The following is a 21,477-nucleotide window of genomic DNA, read 5'->3' as shown; positions in this document are numbered from 1 at the left end:
GAGACCGGCCCACCATTATAGGAAAAATCATAAAGCCTTTGAATGAAAACAAACACTGTTGTGACAGTGATGTTCACTGTTTTGATGGTATATTTGCATCAATCTATGAATCGTTTGTTCGCAAGATTCAGATAATTATTTTTTAAAAGCGAGACATTTTAAATGAGAATAAGAAAGAAAAGTATTTCTTTGTGCCCACCTCTCCCTGTTAATGCCCTACCTGGCCCCCCTGGCAAAACTTTGCTACATCCGCACCTGCACAATTACCAGCTGTCAGCTACCTAAAAAAGGATCCTGGTGTTATCTGTCTCTCAGAAACAGTTCATAACTTCCCTTCAACTCATTCATGTCACCTAAAAGGTAAACCTGTTTCTCCATCACCTGTTCAGCTCTGATGATTCAGTAAGGACATCTCCTGGTTTCATCTTCATGTTTCCCTCTCACCAGATAACCAAACCGACATCATGACCAGCAGCTTTTTTGCAGCTGTGGCTCCAGCAAACATCAGCTGATACTAGAAAGTAATATTAAATAAATTCTAACAACAGCTGATCAAGCTTAAACGTGCTGCTGTTGTTTAGCGTGACATCCGCTGGTTTCCTCTTTCTGGCGCAAAGTGGGCGATAAACGAACAAGAGAGCCGATCAGCTGATCATTGATCAGTTTTCATGATTGAAGTAGAAACGGGAGAGGGAGGGGGCAGAATGAGAGAAGAAGAGACAGCTGTGCAGCAAAGACACAGAATAACTCCAGCTTTGTGTCTTTTTCATTGTAGCTGAATTACGGGACAAACTGTTCCTTTTCACCTCAATAAGAAACGCGTAATATTTTCTCTGAATACCAGACGGGACGGTTGGCAACTCTAATAACTTATGAACAAAATAAGGTTCAACATCATTAACTTCATAGCACCCACCCAGCTGTATAGAAACTCCGTCATGCTAGCTAGTACGCAGTATGGAAAAAGTCAGAATAACGAAAATAAACTCCACCTAAACTTGGTTTATATCTGACCCAGATAGACTGCAGGTCATAACTTCTTACCTGAAGTTCAGTTCACACTTGGACCGGCGGCCGCCTCGGGTCTCTTTTCCTTCTGCGTCCTCCACCTGCTGCCTCCACCACTTGCTAATGTTACAGAATCTGTGGAAGCTCCGCGATAGCCACCACACGAAGTAACGAGTAACGACCCTATCTAAATCCTAGTAACGACTAACGCGTTCCTGGTTTTGGCATAATAACTAGTTACCGTGCTCGTTACCACAATAGTAACGTAGTTACTGTAACGCGTTACTTAATAACGCGTTAGTCCCAACACTGGCTATCGGATAGAGCGGTATAGTCAAAATCTCTATCGTTGGCCAAATTTATATAGTTTCTATCGTATATTGTTTATATCGCCCACCACTACTTTTGAGTATCACTAGAAATATTATAAACAGTCGTCTCCATACCACAGTTTGCTATCAGTAAACACCCACAGCATTCACTGTTAGCATACCACATCCATGTTAGCAGTGTATAAACGATAGTTTAGCATACATTAGCACAGGCATCAATAAAGGACTACCGTAATAAACACTTTTACTAACCGCGGGCAGATGGACAGGCGACAGGGATTGAGCGCCTGTAGTTGGTGTCTAAGCGACGCTTGGACCAACGCGGGACAGCAGGTTCCTCAAACTGGGCGAGGGAAAGACGGTGGTACCGCTGAAAGCGGCCGTCATCCAGGTGCAGCTCCTGGAGCAAATGGTGAAAACTCAAAAAAACTAAAAAGAAAAAAAAAAAAAAAACTAAAAAAAAAAACCCATCCCCATTTTAAAATGTCATGTGACAATCTGATTGATCTGATTGGCTTACGGAATGATGATGTCACAAGATAAGATGTGATGTCACATCTTTAATACCTTTGATCCTTTGTTCTGAAGTCTATAAATAGGGATCAGAAGCAGCAATTTTAAAGCAGTTTGTTCGCAGACTTCAAACGTTCAACACGAGATACATTTGGAAATATTTCTAAGCCTTTTCAGAGTCACTGTGCACAGGCTCCAACATGGGACGAAAACGCCGACAAAGAAAAGTAAATAATGCTGCCTCTCCTTTGTGGTCTGGCCAGCCAATCTCTTCAGGAGAAATTACCATGGATGTTGTCTTATCAATCCAAAGGGCATTACAGGAAAGTCAGAAGGAAAACTCTGACCTCCATGACAAAGTTAAACAAATTGAAGAAGAGAAGCTTCAACTAGAGGAGAAGTGCAGACAATTGGAAGCACGAAATAAAGACCTGGAAGGAAAACAGCAACGGCAGCCTGATATAAAAATTATCAATGAGGGAATGAAGTTTGGTCAAGGACGAAAGAATTTTTTTTCCCGTATTTTTTCATCGGGAACACAGAGTGCCGAATTAAAAGAAACATCTGCCCAGCTTCAAGGAAAGAAAGCTACTATTGAGGAGATACAGATACTTCAAGGAAAGCTCAATGAAGCTGAGAAAACAATTGAAAAAATCCGCCAACAGAAGACTGAACAGGAAATACAAATGGAGCACAAACTGAAAGAGCTTCTTGAAGAAAAAAAGCAACAGGAAGAAGAAAAACGTATTCTCCAGGACTTTGAGAGAAGGAATCTAGAACTGCGAGAATTTTGTAATGAAATGAAGGAAAAAACATCTGAACTGGAAAGAAAAAAGACAATACGATTGCAGCGCAAACTCAAAGACATGAGGGAAATGTGCGTAGATCTGGCAGTCAGGTTTGGTGAAACAGAGTTAAAAAATATAGAGCTTCTTGAAGAAAAAGAGAAACAGGAAGAAGAAAAACGTATTCTCCAGGACTTTGAGAGAAGGAATCTAGAACTGCGAGAATTTTGTAATGAAATGAGGGACAAAACACCTGAACTGGAAAGAGAAAAAGAAATACCAATGGAGGACAAACTCAAAGCCATGAGGGAAATGTACGTAGAGCTGAAAGTCAGGTTTGATGAAACAGAGTGCAAAAATAAAGAGCTTCTTGAAGAAAAAGAGAAACAGGAAGAAGAAAAACGTATTCTCCAGGACTTTGAGAGAAGGAATCTAGAACTGCGAGAATTTTGTAATGAAATGAGGGAAAAAACACCTGACCTGGAAAGAGAAAAGGAAATACTGGAAAGACAATGTTCAGAGATGCAGTGTACGATCGATGGAATGAGGAAAAAACACTCAGAGCTCATGAATGAGATGTTGTTGAGGGTCAGTGACTTGAAGAGCCAAATAAGTGAAATGCAGGCACAAAAGCAACAACAAGAGAAAAAATATGAATACCTGCTGCTTATGCATCAAGTATTCAAGAGAAAAATCGACCTGATAGAAGAGATGTACAAGAAAAAACAAGAGAGAAATACAGACATGTGCAAGGAAAATCAAATGGAGGAGGCAACGTACAAAGACCCGGAAGAAAAGCCTAGAAAAGAACAAGCAGGATTAAAAGAAATGGAGCAAAGATGCAAGCAACTCGAGGAGCAAAATGCAGAAACAAACGATCAGTTGAGAACCCTTATCCTGGAGAAAAAAGCGCTCATGGAAAAATACCTGGAAATGAAGAAAAGAGGCGTCTGCTGGTTATTCAGATGATTTAGCCTCGTCCTCCTCCACCTGTGATCCATCTGAATTTTCACCTCTCCTGTCCCCCCTCTCCCTTTCTCTCCTAACACATATTCCCTACCTTCTTAATCTTTTTTCTTTTTTTCACCCCCCCCCTTCCCTCCCAACCAGTCCCAGCAGTTGACTGCCCCCTCCTGAGCCTGGTTCTGCTGGAGGCTTCTGCCCGTTAAAAGGCAGTTTTTCCTCCCCACTGTCGCCTAGTGCTTGCTCAGAGGGGATTGTTGGGGTTTTCTCTCCTCCTCCTCCCTTCCCCCCCCCCTTCCCCCCTTGAATGGGGGGGGGGGGGAAGGGAGGAGGAGGAGAGAACTTATTTGATTGTTTAAGTTTCCTTTTATGTTGTTTCTGTAGTTACTTGTTTTACTTTTTTCAACTTATGTAACAAAATAATAAACCAATTGAATTTATCCTTTGAGTATTTTTCATCTAATCTTTACAGAATTAAGCTCTGTCTTTTATTTGCTTGTTAAAACTCCATAAATGGTGAAGTAAAAACCTGGGATATGGTTTAAAACATTGAAATAGACTAACCAACTAGTCTAAAACTAAGAAACACTTAAATATTACGTTAAATTGAAAACAGTTAAAAAGAAATATCCCTGTTCATAAATGTCATGTGATAATCTCATTGGCTTATGGAGTGATGATGACATCATCACTCCTGGAGGGAAAGAGGCACACAAAAGTGGCAGGAAGACGAAGAAAAAACACGGCATAATGATACTTTTACGTTTTGAAATCTACAAAGGTTTGCACTGTGAGAATCAACTTGTGAGAACTGTGACTAATCTTCGTGTGTGTGTGTAAAAAAAATAAAGTGTATAAAGTGTGTGTAGTTATTCTGAGAAACCCTGCTGCAATAAATGAGGGACCACTGTATATACTTTCTCTATGAGTCTCCAGGTGAAGGCACAGCTATGAGGTGCCGTAAGGGACATTATTACTGAAACGCTCTCACACACACTACTGAAACCCTCTCACACACACTACTGAAACCCTCTCACACACACTACTGAAATTTTACCTCTCACACACACTACTGAAACCCTCTCACACACACTACTGAAACCCTCTCACACACACTACTTAAACCCTCTCACACACACAACTGAAACGCTCTCACACACACTACTGAAATTTTACCTCTCACACACACTACTGAAATTTTACCTCTCACACACACTACTGAAACCCTCTCACACACACTACTGAAACCCTCTCACACACACTACTTAAACCCTCTCACACACACAACTGAAACCCTCTCACACACACTACTGAAACCCTCTCACACACACTACTGAAACCCTCTCACACACACTACTGAAACCCTCTCACACACACTACTGAAATTTTACCTCTCACACACACTACTGAAACCCTCTCACACACACTACTTAAACCCTCTCACACACACAACTGAAACCCTCTCACACACACTACTGAAACGCTCTCACACACACTACTGAAACGCTCTCACACACACTACTGAAACGCTCTCACACACACTACTGAAACCCTCTCACACACACTACTGAAACGCTCTCACACACACTACTGAAACCCTCTCACACACACAACTGAAACCCTCTCACACACACTACTGAAACCCTCTCACACACACTACTGAAACCCTCTCACACACACTACTGAAACGCTCTCACACACACTACTGAAACGCTCTCACACACACTACTGAAACCCTCTCACACACACAACTGAAACCCTCTCACACACACTACTGAAACCCTCTCACACACACAACTGAAACCCTCTCACACACACTACTGAAACCCTCTCACACACACTACTGAAACGCTCTCACACACACTACTGAAATTTTACCTCTCACACACACTACTGAAACCCTCTCACACACACTACTGAAACGCTCTCACACACACTACTGAAACGCTCTCACACACACTACTGAAACGCTCTCACACACACTACTGAAACGCTCTCACACACACTACTGAAATTTTACCTCTCACACACACTACTGAAACCCTCTCACACACACTACTGAAATTTTACCTCTCACACACACTACTGAAACGCTCTCACACACACTACTGAAATTTTAGCTCTCACACACACTACTGAAACGCTCTCACACACACTACTGAAACGCTCTCACACACACTACTGAAATTTTACCTCTCACACACACTACTGAAACGCTCTCACACACACTATTGAAACGCTCTCACACACACTACTGAAACGCTCTCACACACACTACTGAAAACTAAGAAGATTTCAATTGAACAGGAAGGTATTTTAGCTGCACAGGAAGGTGAGGAAAAACAAATAACACATTAATGCACAGCTAACACCGCGGTGACGTCTACAACAGTCTGTTAGAGGTATAATTGAAAATTTTTTTGCCTTCATCAGTGACTATCCAAACATTGTTGTAGGGTAGCAGCCTATTGCAACAAGTCGGGGCATCTTGGCTATGCTAGCTGCCCGTATAATCTTTAAAGACTGTGTCTGACAGTACCTCATCTACAATGAAATTACATCGGATCCTTGTCATTTTTTACATACATTCTTTGTTGTTTGAGGTGAGAACCAATGAAGAAGATGTTGAAAGATTTTTTACTTGTGCTCTGCAATGTATTGAGGCGCTCCAAAATGAAAATTCGGGCAATATCAGACAAGAGCGGCTTTATAGAGAGCTAGATGATCATACACGAACTCTATCAGAATTTCTTGCTGCTGTATCTCGATATGATCCCAATAATAGGGTTGCCACCAACCTACTCGGATCCTTGTATAGATGCTTTTGCAGCTTGCTACATGAATATGATGCTAGACAGAGATCTACTTATGCGACCCACAGATTGTTACCCCCAACCACCTTGAGTGGTCATCCAGGTCGGCCACAATACACTATATCTGCTGAACAGATTTCTCACTTTGTTTCCATTGGTATGACATGGCAGAGAATTGCATCATGCTTTGGAATAAGTCGAAGAACCCTGTACAGACACAGACAAACTTTGGGAGTTGAGCCATTAAGCTATGTGGATATTTCAAATCAAGAACTGAATGGCCTTGTGACGGATATCCTACAGAACACTCCAAATGCAGGGGAAGTATACATTCTTGGAAGTCTGAGATCTCGTGGCTTAAGAGTTCAACGTTGGAGGGTCAGACATAGTCTACAGCAAGTGGATCCTATTGGACGTGCATTTAGACGTCGTTATGCAATAAGGCGAAGGATCTATAGTGTTCAGGCCCCCAACCACTTATGGTAAGTTCACTGGTTTGAAACAAATGGTCAGACCTTGTGTTTAAAAGTATTAACACAATACATCAAAATTAAAGGTCCTTCATTCAAAACATTACTGAAGTTAATCTATATGATCAGCATAAGGTAATAATAATAATAAAAAAATAACAATAACCAAAAAAACTGAAATTGCTATAAGTATGTTAAATATTGGGGGGATTCATAGTACATCAATTTAGCTGTCGTCTAATGTATATACTGTTGAGTTGTTTAATCCTTTATTTCACATCACAATTTTAATCTCTAACATTGATTGTGCCAGGTAAACGTAGTGTGGAAAAATACATTTTATGCCACTGTGTGTATGTGTGTGCACGTGTAAGCACGTGTGTGTGTGTGTGAGAGAGGTGTGGTGTTGTAGAAGTAAATGTACAAAATGAAACCTCTAGTTTTTGTTTAAGTACAGGGTCAGGAATTCACTACTAAATAATATGAACAAACATGTGGAACTGTAGTAATGCTTTCTGATCTCTCAACAGGCATTTTGACGGCAACCACAAGTTGATTAGATGGCGCTTGGTCCTGCATGGCTGTGTTGATGGCTTCAGCCGAACTATCATATACTTACGTTGCTTATCCAATAACAGAGCCTCAAGTGTCTTGTCATTATTTTTGGAAGGAATACAAAACTTTGGTTTGCCCTTAAGGGTCAGGTGTGATCATGGTATGGAAAATATACAGGTTGCTCGTTTTATGTTACAGAGAAGAGGAGTAGGCAGTGTTATTACAGGTGTTTCAGTACATAACCAAAGAATTGAAAGACTGTGGGCAGAACTCAACAGAGTTGTATCAAGACACTTTATAAATATCTTTAACTTTATGGAAGAACAGGGTATATTGGATTCACTGAATGAGCTACATCTTTTTTGTCTGCATTATGTTTATTTGCCAAGGATTGAAAGAGCATTAACAGAATTTGTCAATCAGTGGAACAACCATGGCCTCTCTACACAAAGAGGACAGACCCCTCTTCAGCTGTGGCATACAGGTGTCACAAACAATGTGGGAATCCTGTCGTTTATAAATGACATTTTTCATGTTGATAACTATTATGGCGTTGATGAAGAAGGGCCATTACCAGAACTTCAAACAAACAATAATGTCATTATTCCAGATATTGACATCAACATAAATGAGACTGCAATGAACATAATTCAACAAGTGAATCCATTAGAAAATGATGGAAATCATGGAATAGATGTGTTTTCTTCACTTTTACACCTTCTACATTAAATAAAATATGTTGCAAAAAATAAAAAATATGAAAATATATTAAAAAAAAAAATTTCAGAAAACATATCTGATCGAAACTAACATATTGAAACCATTTTCTTTAAAATGACAGCTCTGTTGTCAAACAGAAACGGACACAGGCAGAAGAATAAACAGACACAAAGACAACCATATCAAAAACAGATGCACATACACATGAAATGAGTAAAGTGAGACAAATTTTGTATATTCAAACTCAACAATCTAAATAAACTTCTGAAGTGCTGTTAAACAATTGGTATCTACCTGTATGAATCCTCAAGAACAATCACTTCTTGTCAAATTGATGTTTTAAAACATCAATTTGACTGAGGCAGGTAAATTTGGAAATATTAAAACCTTAACAAGTTAATACTCAATACTCACAATCAGTAGAGATGCCAATACAAAAGAGAAACACACAAACTCCTCCAGCATAATGTCTTCATACCCTGCCAAAGCCGTAAGTGTTACCTAATGCAAAATCAAACTTCTCCTTGAACAGCTGGTATGAAACATGCAGTGGCAGCCTAATGCAGTTAACACACGTGTTGGCAAGAGGGAAAATTGGTGTAGAAGAGAAGTCATTGTCTCCTCTATGAATGAACTCAATTGAGGGTGCTGGGGAAAAGCCAATAGGTGGCACCGCAGTTGCTCCAGTTGCAAAGGCCAATATCTTCTGTAATTTGGAAGGTCCTTCTTCTTCTGCATAAAACAGAGAAGGAAAAAAGTGTTAAAAGGTTATTTCATTTGGCTAACATAAATTGTCAGTGAGTATTAATCTAAAGCAAGAATCTTAATGACTGTTATTGCAATGACTATAGAGCATGCTTTTCATCTTTCAATAGTCTCAAAGAACTATGTAAAAATGTTACTACAACCAAGAGGGTAATGTGGTGTTATTGTTATATGAGTATGTTATTTAAAATAAAGATTTCAGAAATGCTAACCTATAAATCGTTACATCTATTTATTGTGCACTAAAGTGACAATTACCTTCTGCATCTTGGAGATAGTCTCTCCAGAAGGTAACAACCATCTCCTCAGCAGCTCTTCTGTTGCTTCCTTCTGGAGATAGATGAATGTTGAAAAGATCATCCACCTGGTCAGCAGTCAGCATATGTGGCTCATAGCAGAACAGAGGGCGAAAACTGTCTGGATGCCTCCTCACTTTCTCGAGAACCCCAAGAGTTTTCAGACCTTCACAAAATCTGGATAAACAGCACAAAGAAATTTTATTCAATAATTCTGCAATTTCATGCTTCTAAGTTAATTGTATATTATCAATTTGGCACAATCAATTATACTAGGTTATTAACTGACCATTTTGATTAATAGGTAAGATTTTTATCACCATTTTAATTAATCTGAAAAACACAGAATACACAAATACCTCTGAAATGGACCTTGAACCCTGTGGATGACCTGAAACATGACAATGTCATGTACCAGCAGATCCCTGTCTCTTAGTGAACGCATAGGCCTCAGGCATCCTGCATTGGCCAAGTAATCAAGCAGAGGTTCTTTTGACTTTTCAAGGTCCTCAAGGGTTGTACTTTGAGATATCTAGCATCACAAAGAGCAGAGGAAGGGCTTGTTATGGAAGTTACTTAGTAGTCTTATAACCTATTAGAAGGAACACAGCCACTAGTGGTCTACTCAATCACAATATGCCCAAGTGTACATTGGAAGTCAAATGACTGCACATATTTTTTTAATATGTTTACAATGTGCTTAAAAAATAAGAAAATATACTCTTTTGTCTACCCTTATCTGCTGAGTCTTAGTTTAATACAGCAGCATATAAAAACTTGGCATTCAGCAATGGCCAGACTGATCCGGATAAACATTCCCTGCAAAAGAAAACTGGAACACAAACTATTTCCAATTCACTATAAGATTTATAGAATAAACATATAGAGACCTTTTTGACTTTTTCAAAGAGTTCCAGGTCAGCTATGTCTTCCAGGGCTGGATTTGCTGAATTTCCAACCAGAAGGGAAAATACTGTTGGTGACAGAAAGTTAGGTGGTGGACCACCATGTACCAAGCTCACTGCAATGGCTCTGCCAGAGATGTAGTACCAGTCCCCTCTGAGAGCTGCAAAGCAACAGAATAAAAGGAAAAGCAAAATTGTCAGTAATGTCGCCTGTAAAAATAAATATCAGTTAAACAGTTCCCACTATAAATCTTAGAAAAATAGGTAATTACCAGTACTATCAAGAGCCAAGTTCTTGCAGTTTTCTTTCCCCTCAAACATGGCTGACCTGGCAATGGTGTCCATCAATAGTCTCAAGAATTCCCTCCTTGGCCCGCCTAAATCAACCCCTTCCTCATTTTTCCCCATATCATCTGAGAATTTCACACAGATCATCAAGTTGGGATCATAAGATAGCCTTTGAAAACCACGTAAGGCTCCCTCCCACACAGCAGAGCGATTTATATTAAATTTGCACTGCTGTTTTGTGCTAATTTTGCTTGATAGTTCCAGCAGTATCTCTTGAACAGGGACTTTTTCTGCACTAAAAAAAGAAAATAAAACAGAAAATAAAATATATCAGCCATGTAGTCATGTTACAGAATTTGAGAATATGTGTCACACTGATCATAGAGATTTAAAGCTTAAACGTTTTATATTGATTTGACAATTCTGGAAAGCTATAATCATGTCTCAAACTCAAATTCTGTATGTTTGTTACTCACATCTGATTCTCCAAGCTCGCAATTATAGCTTGATTTAAATCCTCATCATCTGAAGAATCGCCAGAAAGCGATGCCACGAGAGTTAAATATGAAGAATAATCTTCATCATTAATGCTCATGGCAGGGATGTCTTCACTTCTTGCATTGAAATCTCTGCTGTGACTGCTTGTGCTAGGTTTGTCATCACTTCTTGCCATGTAGCCTTCATCACAAATGCTGTTCCCATCACTTCCTTGCTTTGCTCGTCGCCTTTTACCAACACTCCTTCCAATACAGTTGGTCCCAGTATCATCTTCTTCATCACTGCTAGTGCCAGGGTTATCACTTTTAACATGACTTCTTAACCTTGTAGTGACTTGGCTGCTCATGTCTTGTTGGATTTTTGAACTATCAACTTCAAAACAATCATTGTCACTGTCCTTATCAGTTGCACAACTGCTTAATGCTGATTTGGAGCTGATGTGGGAAGGATCTTTGTCTTCATCTGATTCACTCTTCAACAGAGAAAGACCAAAAACATATATCAAAAGCAAGTAATTATAGCTTATCTTAAAAAGATTAAAATAAGAAATATTCATATTGATTGCTCCCAAACACTTGTTTTAAATAAATATATACAATATACAATTGTTGACATTTTTTTCCCAAATCAAGATTACTTTTCATTCTTTTAGGAACTTACTAAAAGTGTCCTTGATGGCCTTACATAGAGGGCTTTGGTTTTAAAAACCTTTAGGATCAGCATCCCATTCAGCTCCTGACCATCTTGGAGCTTTGGAGACACCAGCTTATTGCCACAAGCCATTAGAAACTCAAGGCTACAAAAAATAAATAGGGACAACAGCAATTGCTAATCAGTTAAATATTTTAAATATTAGTTAAATAATTTATTATATACTGCTCTGTTTGTGTGTTTGCTTTTATGACTTTTAAATGCTACTGGTATAGTCCATGTGTTTTTATAATGATGAATAATATTTTAAACTTCTTTACTTTGGTATATTATCTTTAAGTACAAGTCATTACATGAATACACACAGTAACAATAAACAATAGTATTTTACCTGACATCCTCTGGAATGCGTTCACCAAAGCTTTCCTTGATGTGTTTCACGACAGTTTGGTTGTCCCAGGTCTTCTGGAATTCAAAAGCACTGAGGATGTGCCCATGTTTGTGTAACCATAATTTTGAACCTTGTTTGCACACTACTCCCCATGATGGAGTTGGAAGTAGTATAACATCTTTGTTGAAATGGTCATGCTGCTGGGCCATAGCTCTGAAATATAAATAGAACTATTAGATACCATAAACAACAGCAAGTGACAACTAATAATACTGAGATGCAGAGAGCAGAACACTATCCAAACCCCTACACAGAATGTTTTCATAGACAAAATTGTTGTAGTTAGGCTTATACTTTTTTTTATACTTTTCCGAGAATACGCGCTTCTTTTGTGGTTCGGACTCCTTCTGACATGTCTTTGGAGGTGGAGGAAAACCAAAGTAATTGCTTAAAGGAGCTTGCTTCTTCGACATCTTTAAGAGTTCTAAACTCTTAAATTTTCTCCTCCAGAAAATCCTATGTACGCAAACACACGTTGCAACTTCTTATCTTGTGCGCGTTTTTTATTTTGACAGCGAATGCGCACCTGCGGACCACTTATGTGCAGCCCTGGTTATTTAGCTCTTCATATTGCAGCCACAGAAATTCTTTTGTCCATGAAACCATAAAGCTGCACTTTCTTTTTGCCTTATAGTCTGATTTGTCATAACTTTTCCGTTTTGTGGTAAGCTTTTCTTTGGCTGTCACTTCTTCACCCTGACCTGTCTTATTTGGCTCAGCAGAACTAAAATATATATCCTGCTGCTTTTACACACGCACTCACATAACGCTCAGCGATTCTCTGCGCGATCAACCTCTCACATGTTTAAGCTTGCTGCGGGAGATTTCACTTGTCATGTTTGCATAGTAAGCTAACGATTGATAAGACGATGTCAGAAGAATTGGTGCGCAAATTATCATCACTCACCAATCAGTGCTGTCGCTCTCTATACACAGTTCGCGCGATTGCAAAGTGAAGGCAAAAAACAAGCGCAAATTCAAACGCGATTTCAATATGTCACATATTGACAGTGGCTCACCGATGCCAATGACATAATTACCCAGCTACATTTCCGAAAGAATGGAAAAGTATTGACATATACTTTTCCTTCCTATGATAGCCCGACGGGCAGGGTACCTGCCATAGATAGCCCGACTGGAAAAATCGCTAGACCCGGGACGTCGGGCTAGCGATTTTGCGAGCCCTGTATTCAATATATTCTTAAATATCAGACTATTACATATGGCCCCATTTCAGGCAAGTGAATACAAACTCATTAAACTTTGTAACTACCTTTTTCTTCTGGTGCCTGATGTCCAGCTGCCGAAGCATTGCCGAGTTTGATAATGTGGTGCAGGTGCACATTCTCTCCTGACTGTAGATGTCGCTGGCATGGGCAAGCTGCTACGTTGACGTGAGGGAAAGAGGGATGCTAAGTGACTATCCAGTCCGTCCACACTGGTACTTGCAACAGGTTGCTGCCCCACGACTGTCGCATTTGACAAAGTTCTGATGGTCTCTGCTGAGGCTAATATACTGTTGAGCAATGCGGCTGCTTCACTTAGGCTACTAGCAGGTTGCTGAGTAGACATCTGTGTAGTGGTTTGAGGTGTACCACTTTTCCCTCCACTTTCCTGGTCTGGACACAACTTCCTGTTCATCAGAAACTCCTTCCTGTTCAACTGAAATGCCTTCCTGTTCAACTGAAACGCCTTCCTGTTCAACTGAAACGCCTTCCTGTTTAACTGAAACGCCTTCCTGTTCAACTGAAATGCCTTCCTGTTCAACTGAAATGCCTTCCTGTTTAACTGAAACGCCTTCCTGTTCAACTGAAATGCCTTCCTGTTTAACTGAAACGCCTTCCTGTTCAACTGAAATGCCTTCCTGTTTAACTGAAACGCCTTCCTGTTTAACTGAAACGCCTTCCTGTTCAACTGAAATGCCTTGGTTTTTCAGTAGTGTGTGTGAGAGGTAAAATTTCAGTAGTGTGTGTGAGAGCGTTTCAGTAGTGTGTGTGAGAGGTAAAATTTCAGTTGTGTGTGTGAGAGCGTTTCAGTAGTGTGTGTGAGAGGGTTTCAGTAGTGTGTGTGAGAGCGTTTCAGTTGTGTGTGTGAGAGGGTTTCAGTAGTGTGTGTGAGAGCGTTTCAGTTGTGTGTGTGAGAGGGTTTCAGTAGTGTGTGTGAGAGCGTTTCAGTAGTGTGTGTGAGAGCGTTTCAGTAGTGTGTGTGAGAGGGTTTCAGTTGTGTGTGTGAGAGCGTTTCAGTTGTGTGTGTGAGAGCGTTTCAGTAGTGTGTGTGAGAGCGTTTCAGTAGTGTGTGTGAGAGCGTTTCAGTAGTGTGTGTGAGAGGTAAAATTTCAGTAGTGTGTGTGAGAGCGTTTCAGTAGTGTGTGTGAGAGGGTTTCAGTAGTGTGTGTGAGAGCGTTTCAGTAGTGTGTGTGAGAGGTAAAATTTCAGTAGTGTGTGTGAGAGCGTTTCAGTAGTGTGTGTGAGAGCGTTTCAGTAGTGTGTGTGAGAGCGTTTCAGTAGTGTGTGTGAGAGCGTTTCAGTAGTGTGTGTGAGAGGGTTTCAGTAGTGTGTGTGAGAGGGTTTCAGTAGTGTGTGTGAGAGCGTTTCAGTTGTGTGTGTGAGAGGGTTTCAGTAGTGTGTGTGAGAGCGTTTCAGTAGTGTGTGTGAGAGGGTTTCAGTAGTGTGTGTGAGAGCGTTTCAGTTGTGTGTGTGAGAGCGTTTCAGTTGTGTGTGTGAGAGGGTTTCAGTAGTGTGTGTGAGAGCGTTTCAGTAGTGTGTGTGAGAGGGTTTCAGTAGTGTGTGTGAGAGCGTTTCAGTAGTGTGTGTGAGAGCGTTTCAGTAGTGTGTGTGAGAGCTAAAATTTCAGTAGTGTGTGTGAGAGCGTTTCAGTAGTGTGTGTGAGAGCGTTTCAGTAGTGTGTGTGAGAGGGTTTCAGTAGTGTGTGTGAGAGCGTTTCAGTAGTGTGTGTGAGAGGTAAAATTTCAGTAGTGTGTGTGAGAGGGTTTCAGTAGTGTGTGTGAGAGCGTTTCAGTAGTGTGTGTGAGAGCGTTTCAGTAGTGTGTGTGAGAGCGTTTCAGTAGTGTGTGTGAGAGGTAAAATTTCAGTAGTGTGTGTGAGAGGGTTTCAGTAGTGTGTGTGAGAGCGTTTCAGTAGTGTGTGTGAGAGGGTTTCAGTAGTGTGTGTGAGAGCGTTTCAGTAGTGTGTGTGAGAGGTAAAATTTCAGTAGTGTGTGTGAGAGCGTTTCAGTAATAATGTCCCTTACGGCACCTCATACACAGCCATGAAGTCGTCCACTAGACAGTCCCAGATGGCCGTCGCTACCTGGGGGATGATCTGGCACACCGTGGACACACCGACTCTGTAACTCAACGCGATGGTCCTAAAGGAGACCCTGGTGTCAAGGAACCTGGACAAAATTGTTCAAAATTAATATTATGTGTACTGCAGTTACAAAACACATTATTCAAACTCTAAAATACTTTTGTGATGTCAGATTTAAATTACAAAACATAAATCTTGACTAAAGATGAACCAAACTGTTCACAATTTTATCTAACTCTCAGTTTTAAGAAAGGCTGGTGACCCCTGTTATAGAGTCTGACAGCTGCGGGGATTATATACAAATATTCAACTATACCAGAATTAAACCAGGTCTAAATAAAAAAACGGAGTGAGTATCACTACAAAGATTAACCCACAGTGGTCCTCATACCACAGTTTGATATCAGCAAACACCGAGAGCATACACTGATATGACACCACAGCCATGCTATCAATGCAAACACTGATAACACAGAATAAATCGAATTAAATCGGGACTTGATGAGACCTTTTGAGTAGGGCTGGGCGATATGGCCTAAAATCCATATCGCAATATAATTTGAAGCATGTGCGGTAACGATATATATCACGATATAAACCAAATAACTATATATGTAAGATTTAAATGTGCTGTTGCTCACAAGTAAAATGTGAAATAATCAGCAGCTTGTTTTGATTTAAATATTTATTTCCCATAATAAGTTCAACAGGGCAGATGTACTTAAAATGAGGCTTCAGTTTAGGCAAAATAAAGGCAAATATTACAAACTACACAAAAAGTAGCCGCTAAAGCCTTTAAGTTTCAAAATAGAACAAACAAAACAGACTACTAAATTGTCAGTTCCACTTAGAAACAAAATATTCATTCTAAAAATAAATCTTAGTTTATTTTACAGAAGAAGAGACAAAATTGACTAACTTATAATATTGCTTTGGAAGCGCTGTCTGAGAGACATGTTTATGTTCAAGGAGTTGGTAACGAGGATCCATTACCTTAATTAGCTGCTTGAATCCTTCATTGTGGACCGTGTTTATTGGTAGCATGTCTTTAGCAAGACAGTAAGCTATGGCATTCGTTATGTTGCTATGTCTCTTAGCTTTTTTGTCATATGCTAAGACGCTGGAGAAAGCAGACTCAAATCACTGTTGCTGCTTCACAGGGATTCCCCTGGTTGTTTTCAATGACGAATTAACGCTTTCAGTCAGAGATTGAGTGTGGGTGGCACTGCTTCAGGTGATAAAAAAGGTTTGTTGTATTTCCAGACTTTGTGCAAACATGCTTTCGGCACAATTTACAGTGCGCGTTACTCTGTTTTTTGTCAGACTTCAAATAGCCGAAATACCTCCACACTACAGAACTTCTCTGGTCTTTCCTTTCGACAATCTCTCCGGCATTGGAACCGTCATCTGTGCTCTCTTCGGTAACTTGGTCACCTAGACTTTTCTCTAGTGGGAACACTCATCTTCTCCATTACCCGGCCGCACGGCGGCGGGCTGCTTCCCAAACAAATACACATGCGCGGCTTGGCACTTGAGCTGTACGTAACAAGTTACATGACGTGACGCTGCGGCTGTGATTGGTTCGGCTCTGCACTACTTAATTTGTATTGGCTATTCATTTTTATAAGAGAGGAAGAGAGAGAGAGATGAGGTCTATCGCGATAGTTTAATTTTTCTATCGAGAAAAAGGTATTTCGCAATACATATCGTTATTGTTCTATCGCCCAGCTCTAATCACTGATATATATTCTTTTCTTCTGTATAACGTATTTTCCACAAAAAAAATCCTTTAATTTTCTCAAAAATCGAGAGTGTGCCTTATGTATGAATTCTGGTGACCTCGAACCGATTTCTGCGTGCAAAAATTGTTTAAAAAACGTTAAAAAAATGTTTTAGTACAACTTTGGTAAGCCGCACTGCTTGATGGATTGTCAGAGCATTACGGCTGCTGTAGTGAGGAGCTTCGCGGAGTAATCTGGGTCCAAAACTCCAAAACTTCCAAAAGTCAAATGAACACTAAGAGTTAAAAACGGTCTAAATTCTTTCATCTTTAATTAAATCATCAGCGTTGCTGCTTTATCGGGTGTAACAATTACGTTTTACATCCATGAAAACAGAATTTATTAAATTTAACGGAGTTAGAAGTTAACAGGAAGTTAGCTCGCTAGTTTCCACCTAAACATTTCATACCATGTTCTGACAGAGACTTTTGAAACTAATTCAAACGTACAGCTCTGCTACCACTTCCAACATAAATGAAGACAGAAAACTAAACAGCAGTGGCGTTTGCAGGGTTACTGAAGTTGGATTACCTTACGTGTGCATAAGGACCATAAATGGCACCTGTTAAGAGACACGGTTATGAAGCGGATTTCAAACTCCAGGCTGTCAGTCACAAACTCGGGAACAGAGCAGCTGTGAAATCTGCCCTTGTTACTATGCTCTGCATCTTTTAGTTTACATTTTGACTGCACAATTGTGAGCTCTTTCTTATGCACTAAAACAACATAGTTTTCTTTTATTTATGGAGCATTATTATTTAATAAATGCTCATAATTTATTTTTGAGTAATTTTTTTTCATGTACATCTACGCTGTATGTTAATAAAAGTGCCCGTGTGTCTTCTGGGACACAGCTTTGACTAAGAACTCTCTTTTTGTTCTTACCTTATGGCTTTAAAAAAATATCGAGATACATATCATATATCGCCATCCAGCTAAAAAATATCGAGATATGAATTTTGGGTCATATCGCCCAGCCCTACTTAAACATCATAGTTTCAAAATCCTTAATGCACACCTTTTTCTCCACTGTGTTCAAATGTTCTTAACTGTTTAAGTAGAGGAAAAAGTCTGACATATTTCACGGCCATTAAACGTTAAACACGGCTCTGAAAACGAGGTCATGGTTACTTCCGGAGCAAAAACCTCTGCTTGTGCGCACAGAACCTAAATTGCATCAAATAAGACAATAATAAGACAAATGACTACAAAGTGACACCAGAGGCTGGAGAAGAGCAAGCATAAAGTGACACGTTGTGTGCGCACAAGTTCTCTTGGTACCACTCTTCACATACCAGTGTGTCAAAGTCCTGAATGCAGCCTGCATGCTAGTCCATCAAGTTCCATCTGAGCTTTAAATAAAATACACTCAGCTTTTCCTTGGATTTTCAGAGTTGCTCAGTTCATACAGGAACTGCAGCAGTCGGGATTAACGTGTCGCTGTGATGCTCCTCCATCTCAGCCATTGAGACTGGTCACAATTTATTCTGAGGAAAACAAGAGACACAAAAAGATATTTTTAAAAAGTTTATATTTTTATTCTTTTTTTAAAATAACAGATTGGATTTATATAGCGCTTTTCAAGGCACCCAAAGCACTTTACAATGCCACTATTCATTCACACACTGGTGGAGTCACAGCTGTCCTGGGGCAGACTGACAGAAGCGAGGCTGCCATATCGCACCACCTCTGGCCAACACCAGTAGGCGGTAGGGTAAAGTGACAAAGACCAGGACAGAGAGCCCAGGGATTGAACCAGCGACCTTCCGGTTACAGATGTGATTCCCAACCCCCTGAGCCACGGTCGCCCCACCTTTATTTTCCTTGAACATAAACAACAGCAACAAAAAACAAAGGATTATGGCTGTGCAATATGATGATATATATCGGATGACGATATAAAAATGTGTATTGTTTCATATTATATACACTATCGTTTGTTTTGTGATGTAGCAAAATAAACTGTTTACGGCAATATTTTTCATGGTTTTGATGGTCACTGTAGCGGCTATATTAATTTCTTAAACTTCTCTCTCTCTCTTATACTTAAAATAACCACACTATGGACGGACAAGCGACTGTTTCGTACTGTTGTTACCAACAATGACGGTAAAACCATCGTGTGGCTCCGCCGTCCGCGTTAATTAATTTCTTAAATTAATTAACAAGAACAAGTCTCATGTGTGTCTGGTTTCACTACCACACTGGGGCACATGTTAACCAAAACACAACATGCTGGGATCTTAACCTCCGCACACATCGTTCCCTCCGCATTTCTGATGTCAAAGCTTCTGTCAGCCAAAACTACATCCCCTGGTAACAGCTTGTTAAGTTGCCACATTGCTCTGTGATGTGTTTAGCTGATGCACGGCCCCCCACCCCTTAGAAATGAACGAAATTGCACCTTGTGGAGTAATCCCGATCAGGTATTTCATGGTGTGTGTACCCTTGTAGTGCGAGTACGTTTGAGCAAGAGCCTTTAAATTAGATGCTCGTTCTGTACGAACTTGATATCAGCTCGTCTCACGGCTGCTATCCAGGCTCGACGCCTTCGTTTGGTAACATCCGATACCTGAGCTCCTTGATGTTGCTTCCAGCTTGGGAAAGCATAAAAAGACAACCTAAGCTTATTCCCGTGCCGATCGTAAGATCGAACATTGCAGCCGACCACACAGCAAGTACGAACCATGGCTGTGCTTTCGCTCCTTCGTCGCTTGCGCTTAGACCCCGAACATGGCGGATCAGGCAAAAATCCTTTCCACGCCCACCCCCGTGATATCACGCTCCAAAGCCCTATAGTCAAAATCTCTATTGTTGGCCAAAATTATATCGTTTCTATCGTATATCGTTTCTATCGCCCACCCCTACTCGCCCTCAAACTGGGCGAGGGAAAGACGGTGGTACCTGTGATGTTTACAGAACTTTTATTTTGAAAGGTCGAATGTAAGGCGGAAGGAGGATATAGAAAAAGGAGACAACAGAAAACGGTAGATGAACAAGTTAGCGCTGCAGACTGTGTTGCCGCTGCAAGCCTGAGAATTAAAGAATGGAACTGAGAAATACTGAAGGTGTCATCATTAATGTTTGAGGCATGCAAACATTACATTGGCGACGAGAGTAAAGGTTACAACCAAAGCAAGACGAAGGAAGTTGCCCTACCCGGAGCTTAGGAGACAAGAACATGGCTGCACACGCTACTCCACTTCCACCCTTCGACACGGACACCGACCTCGGTTCCGTCGGACCTCGCTGGACGAAATGGCTTCAGAGGTTTGAAAACTACACCACGGCAATGAATATTACTGGAGATGTGAGATTAAGAGCATTATTGCTGCATGTGGCTGGTGAAAAAGTCCATGACGTTTACGACACGTTAGCAACGGTTGGCGACCAGTACGCAGATACAAAACAGAAATTGTCAGCATACTTTGCGCCTAAGAAAAACGTGCAGTATCAGATTTATCTATTCAGGAAAGCGGTGCAGGAATCAGGTGAAACGTTGGACAACTATCACACCAGGCTTAGGATTCTAGCCAAAAACTGAGTTTGCAGACATGACTGCAGAAATCAAAACACAAATTATCCAAAGCTGTACATCATCACAGCTGCGTAGAAAAGCACTCAGAGAACCTGATTTAACGTTGGATGATCTATTAAATCATGGGCGTGCATGTGAGTTGTCTGAATTGCAAGCTACAGGGATGGAAGCTGACAAAGCAGCTGCAGTTAATAAAGTACAGCACAAAACAGGACGTGACACCACGGCTAGAAACAAATGGACACCCTCATGGCAGCCGAATAACCGCTGTGGAAACTGTGGAGGCAGATATCCTCATGAGCAAGGCTGCCCAGCCAAAGACAAAATCTGTCATTCTTGTGGCAAATACGATCATTTTGCAAAGCAATGTCGCTCAAAGAGAAAAGAGACACATTGTGGAAAGAAGTAGAAGAAAAATCTGCCACCTCAAACTGTTCATCAAGTAACAGATAGCGCTGCACACGTGGAGACAGGGCACACATCCAGCAGTGATGACGCTTATGTATATGTGGTGAACACAGCTCAACATCCTAAACTCCCACATACTGAAGTCAGAGTAATGGGCACCCAGATACCGGTGCTAATCGATTCTGGGGCCACTGCTAACTGCTTAACTGAAGCTACCTACAACAAACTGACAACACGTCCTACGTTGACTTCTACAGACATCAAGATTTACCCATACCACTCATCTACGTCTCTCCCTGTGTGTGGTGCATTCAGGTGCAGTGTGGAAAAACAAGACAAAACAGTTAGGTGTTCCTTCTTTGTCATTAAAGGAGGAGGCTTCAATATTTTTGAGTTTTGAAACCTCAAAAGCCTTGGGACTCCTCCATA

The 21,477-nt window shown here is 40.6% G+C and overlaps 3 protein-coding genes across 3 annotated transcripts; 2 read left to right on the top strand and 1 right to left on the bottom strand.

Annotated features, from left to right (window-relative positions):
• Window positions 1-1,681: 1,681 nt before the first annotated feature.
• On the top strand, window positions 1,682-4,255 carry LOC146509336 (uncharacterized). Its single transcript, XM_085174220.1, has 2 exons — window positions 1,682-2,037; window positions 2,082-4,255. The coding sequence occupies exon 2, from the start codon at window positions 2,141-2,143 to the stop codon at window positions 3,605-3,607; it is 1,467 nt and encodes a 488-aa protein (XP_085030346.1). The 5' UTR covers window positions 1,682-2,037; window positions 2,082-2,140; the 3' UTR covers window positions 3,608-4,255.
• A 3,148-nt stretch (window positions 4,256-7,403) lies between these two features.
• Window positions 7,404-8,274, top strand: LOC146509335 (uncharacterized; the record flags this gene model as incomplete). The annotated part of the gene is made up of 1 exon (XM_085174225.1): window positions 7,404-8,274. A coding segment is annotated over one exon (765 nt), but the record flags the coding sequence as incomplete, so codon positions are not given.
• A 108-nt stretch (window positions 8,275-8,382) lies between these two features.
• On the bottom strand, window positions 8,383-14,081 carry LOC146509334 (uncharacterized). Its single transcript, XM_085174217.1, has 9 exons — window positions 13,287-14,081; window positions 11,954-12,166; window positions 11,572-11,707; window positions 10,890-11,383; window positions 10,398-10,708; window positions 10,111-10,286; window positions 9,580-9,752; window positions 9,183-9,397; window positions 8,383-8,891 (listed from the first exon to the last, which is right to left on the bottom strand). The coding sequence occupies exons 1-9, from the start codon at window positions 13,652-13,654 to the stop codon at window positions 8,632-8,634; spliced, it is 2,346 nt and encodes a 781-aa protein (XP_085030343.1). The 5' UTR covers window positions 13,655-14,081; the 3' UTR covers window positions 8,383-8,631.
• Window positions 14,082-21,477: the final 7,396 nt, after the last annotated feature.

The sequence above is a fragment of the Neolamprologus multifasciatus genome, chromosome 10, assembly GCF_963576455.1.
Source record: "Neolamprologus multifasciatus chromosome 10, fNeoMul1.2, whole genome shotgun sequence".
Lineage (NCBI taxonomy): Eukaryota > Metazoa > Chordata > Actinopteri > Cichliformes > Cichlidae > Neolamprologus > Neolamprologus multifasciatus.
This window is presented reverse-complemented; position numbering and strand designations above follow the sequence as displayed.

Excerpts from the sequence above, each read along its gene's own strand:
- LOC146509336 (XM_085174220.1), top strand. The coding sequence starts at position 2,141 with ATGGATGTTGTCTTATCAATCCAAAGGGCATTACAGGAAAGTCAGAAG.
- LOC146509334 (XM_085174217.1), bottom strand. The coding sequence starts at position 13,654 with ATGAACAGGAAGTTGTGTCCAGACCAGGAAAGTGGAGGGAAAAGTGGT. Across the intron at positions 11,384-11,571 it reads GGCCATCAAGGACACTTTTA|AGTGAATCAGATGAAGACAA; the intron begins GTAAGTTCCTAA and ends TCTCTGTTGAAG. Across the intron at positions 10,709-10,889 it reads GCGAGCTTGGAGAATCAGAT|TGCAGAAAAAGTCCCTGTTC; the intron begins GTGAGTAACAAA and ends TTCTTTTTTTAG.